Genomic DNA, 3672 nt, shown 5'->3' on the forward strand with positions numbered 1-3672 from the left:
GCATATGGCTTTCCTTAGGCTGCTCATGCCAGTGTATCCAAGAGAGGTTCACCTTTTTTCTGCTTTTCTCAGCCATTAAACAAGGAGGGATTTTTTGCCCAGAGTGTACAAATGCACCGGGAAAACCTTTTTGAAACTGACCATTCAATTGGTGCACAGCAATAAGCAGCAATTGTCACTAAGCCACTGAATTAGTCTTCATGAAGGTTAGTAGATCAGCAGTAGTAGTTGCAAGATTATTGCCCATTGACGACAGGGTTGGAAGGAACATGATTTTAACTACTCAATTCTCTTTACGGTGATTATACATAAATAAATTAAGCAGGGTAGTTACATTTTACTGCAGATCTCTAGGTGATAAAGAAATATTACCAGATCACAACAAAGTTCACCATCAGAACAAGTTTCCAATGCTATCAAGTCTATATGAAAGTCTATGTATTGCTTATGCCATCGGAAAGGCGCACAAATGCTTCTGGAGGATCAATGCCCTTTTCAGAAAAGCTCTGCTTACATTTGTCAAACACTCTGCGTGCATCCTCAAGATTACCAAACTTGCAATACATATCAATGAGGGCACTTCCAATATTAACATCCAACTCCCCACTTCCCATCAAGCGGGCATGTAAAAGCCTGCCCTCATCTACAGCTGAAACAGTAGAACAAGCTTTCAAAAGCAGCACAAATGCTTCACTGAGGTCCCTGGCCTCCTGTTGCATCTGTGGAATAAGTTCAAGAGACTTTCGACCATGCCCATGCTGTATATATCCTGTAATCATTGAAGTCCAGGTCACTGCATCTCGATTGCGCAGCTTGACAAACACATCGCATGCCTTCTCAAGGCTCCCCAACGTTATATACATGTTAATGAGTGCATTAGCAACAAATACATTGGATTCATAGTTACTTTTTGAAATCTGAGCATGGATTAGCTCGCCCTGATCCAGGGCTCCTACGTTAGAGCATGCTTTCAAAATGTTCACAAAAGTAACATCATTTGGTCTCAACCTCTCATGCTGGAGTAGCTGGAAAAGCCGCAGAGCCTCTTGGAAGCGCTTAAAATGAGCATACGACTCTATCATCACATTCCATGCCGCTAAATCTCGCTTTGGCAACTTCTCAAACACCATGCGTGCATCCTCAAGGCTTCCACATTTGGTATACATGTCAATTAGAGAACACCCGATATTTATATTGGATCCAAGCCCATTGTCCATGACAAATTTATGAACCCCCTTCCCTTCATCAAGTGAAGGGATGCTAGCACAAGCTTGAAGGACTGCAACGAGAACATTCTCTTCTGGTTTCAAAGGGGATTCCTTTAGCATTTGATGATACAGTTTCACACCATCCTCACCTTTTCCAAGCTTGGCATGCGCTGATATCATTGCACTCCATGTAAAGACACTCGGGTTAGTCACCTTGTTAAACGCTTCAACTGCATCCCCTAGAAGGCCGCACAATGAAAACAATCGGATGAAGAAGGTTCCCAAAAAGGTGTCTGACTCCAGTTTGTTTTTTATAGTAAGGCGATGGAGTTCCCTTCCAATCGACAAGTCTTTTTTATTAATGGCTTCCTGCAGAAGACACAGGATAACATTGCTTGAGATCTCCATCCCTTGCTGATCCATTTTGATGATTACCTCAACTGCCTCCTCAACCCATCCCTCCTCACGTAGTTTTCTTAGAACTCCCAAATTTCCAGAGGATCCCGTATTTTCTGCCCTGCAGAGTGTCACAAGCAGGATACCAAAGCGTTTTACTAAAAGTAGCATACATAGCCCAATGTAGGTAGACTAAATTATTACTATGCGATTGACTATCAAGGTAGTACTACTTATTCACAAATAAGCTTTTCAAAAAATAGGTACACACCTGGCACGGTATCTCCTTGTACCTACACATTTTGCAATACTATCTTGCAGGTATGGAGCTGGTTGTGTCTGATAAGAGCTTCCTTCACTTTGTTTCAAAACGACAAGCTGTTCTTCTATCCAATGGGGGTTAAACACCCCATCAGTGCACCAAAAGTCCCTTCCCTTTCCGTGAGAATTCCCCTGAAGTTTGGGCAACCACCACCAATGTTGAGCTGAGTGCAAAGACCGGTAAATAAAAGGGCCAGAACATTGATTAGAGAGCTCACATGGCAGTAAATGGCAGTTTATACTAATTTAAGCAAGTGAAAGACTTCGAGGTGGAAGCCCAAGTCAGCTGTACCAAACAACGAATGCCGCTCGACTGCAACGCCCCCCTCAAAGTATCAACGAGAAAATGTAAATGCAGCCAATGTCTAGTAAGCAAATGAGGATTACCTCAGAAAAAAGGTCGTCCCACCATTTCAAAGGATTTTTGAACAGCGTTCGCCATGAATCTTCCACTGCCAATTCTCTCTCTGCAGACCAGGAGAGTTAAACACTCAGAAAACGTTCCAGATTACGGGGCTTGAAACAACTGATCAAACGCGAGCATGCACCTTCGTCTCTAGAAGAGCTGGTGCTGCCGAGCTGGCGTCTCTGGACTGCGATTTGCCCGCTATATAAGGTAAATAAACGGTGTTGCGTGTGGCATTTTGCTGTTGCAAGATCAAAGCATGGTTGCGGTGAAGCAGCTCTCCTGATTGTTGCGGAGATTTTGCCCATTGCCACCCACAAATTCTCAGGCAGATCGTCACTCCTGCCGAGCTTTAGAACACGTTGGAGGGTTTAGGGTTTATCTTTCTCCAAATACACAATGGTTTAAAAGCCACTTTGGATAGTCACTAAACTAAATCATACTATGGCTAGTGAGTAAGCTTAACGAGCACCACGACTTTTGTAGAATGGGTATTTGTTGTAAGCGCAATGCTTGATTAAGTTTGAGTGGCGATTCAATTGAGCGTGTAATGCTTGATTAAGGGCGATGGCACAGGCGGGTTCCAGAACCGCCGGTCCAGGACCTTCCAGGCTACCTGAGCGCCTATATAATGGAGAGTTCACGAAAAACAATTTTCTCAACAAATCACAAAACTTGGGGTTTCAAAATTTTGAAGGTTTTTCTTGAGAATTTGCACATTTTCTAGCTTAAATATAGCTAAATTGTCTAACATTGTACAAGTTTACAAATTATTCTTTACAAGTGAAAATGAAAGTGTTACAAGTTCATTGTATATAGTTTGTAGGTTTTCTGTGAGCAGTGCCTCTAGACCTTACTTGTCCTAGCAATTGTTCAAACTTTACATTAGCACATAACTCATCGTCATAATTAGCAGTGTGTACAAATTGTTATTAGCCCTAGTTAATTCATTTTGGCTTGGCAGCCTTGGGTCTCTTTTATTCCCTGACTCTTCATGCAGGCAACTTCTTTTTGAGTTCTTTTTCTTGATGGATGGCTTGTAATGTTTGGACGGTCAAGGGGCCATAATAGCCTCTTCCATTCATGAATTTTGACTCCATCATGGGTCACAATGTGGCATGACCCTTGTGTTGTGAGTTCCACAACATGGTATGGACCCATTCGATGATATTTAAGTTTCTACTTAGTGTTCCTTACTACTGTGCATGTCATTATGAAGTATAAAGGTTTTTTAGAGCTCTTGGCTTGGCTGTTCGCTATGGGGTAGTAGGGAGTTGATTTTCTATGGACTATTAGGCTTCAATGCCCAAGTCGGCTTCCTCCAATACCTCAACAAATTCA

General features: G+C 42.4%; 1 protein-coding gene across 1 annotated transcript; it reads right to left on the minus strand.

Moving 5' to 3' along the window:
- Positions 1 to 305: 305 nt before the first annotated feature.
- On the minus strand, positions 306 to 2755 carry LOC147884323 (pentatricopeptide repeat-containing protein At4g18520, chloroplastic-like). Its single transcript, XM_087398096.1, has 4 exons — positions 2474 to 2755; positions 2313 to 2392; positions 1876 to 2057; positions 306 to 1725 (listed from the first exon to the last, which is right to left on the minus strand). Exons 1-4 carry the CDS (start codon positions 2637 to 2639, stop codon positions 435 to 437), a joined length of 1719 nt encoding a protein of 572 aa, XP_087254222.1. The 5' UTR covers positions 2640 to 2755; the 3' UTR covers positions 306 to 434.
- Positions 2756 to 3672: the final 917 nt, after the last annotated feature.

The sequence above is a fragment of the Dipteris shenzhenensis genome, chromosome 27 (genome assembly GCF_047967505.1).
Source record: "Dipteris shenzhenensis isolate YYH24624 ecotype China chromosome 27, Dip_SZ_1.0, whole genome shotgun sequence".
NCBI classification, from domain to species: Eukaryota; Viridiplantae; Streptophyta; class Polypodiopsida; order Gleicheniales; family Dipteridaceae; genus Dipteris; species Dipteris shenzhenensis.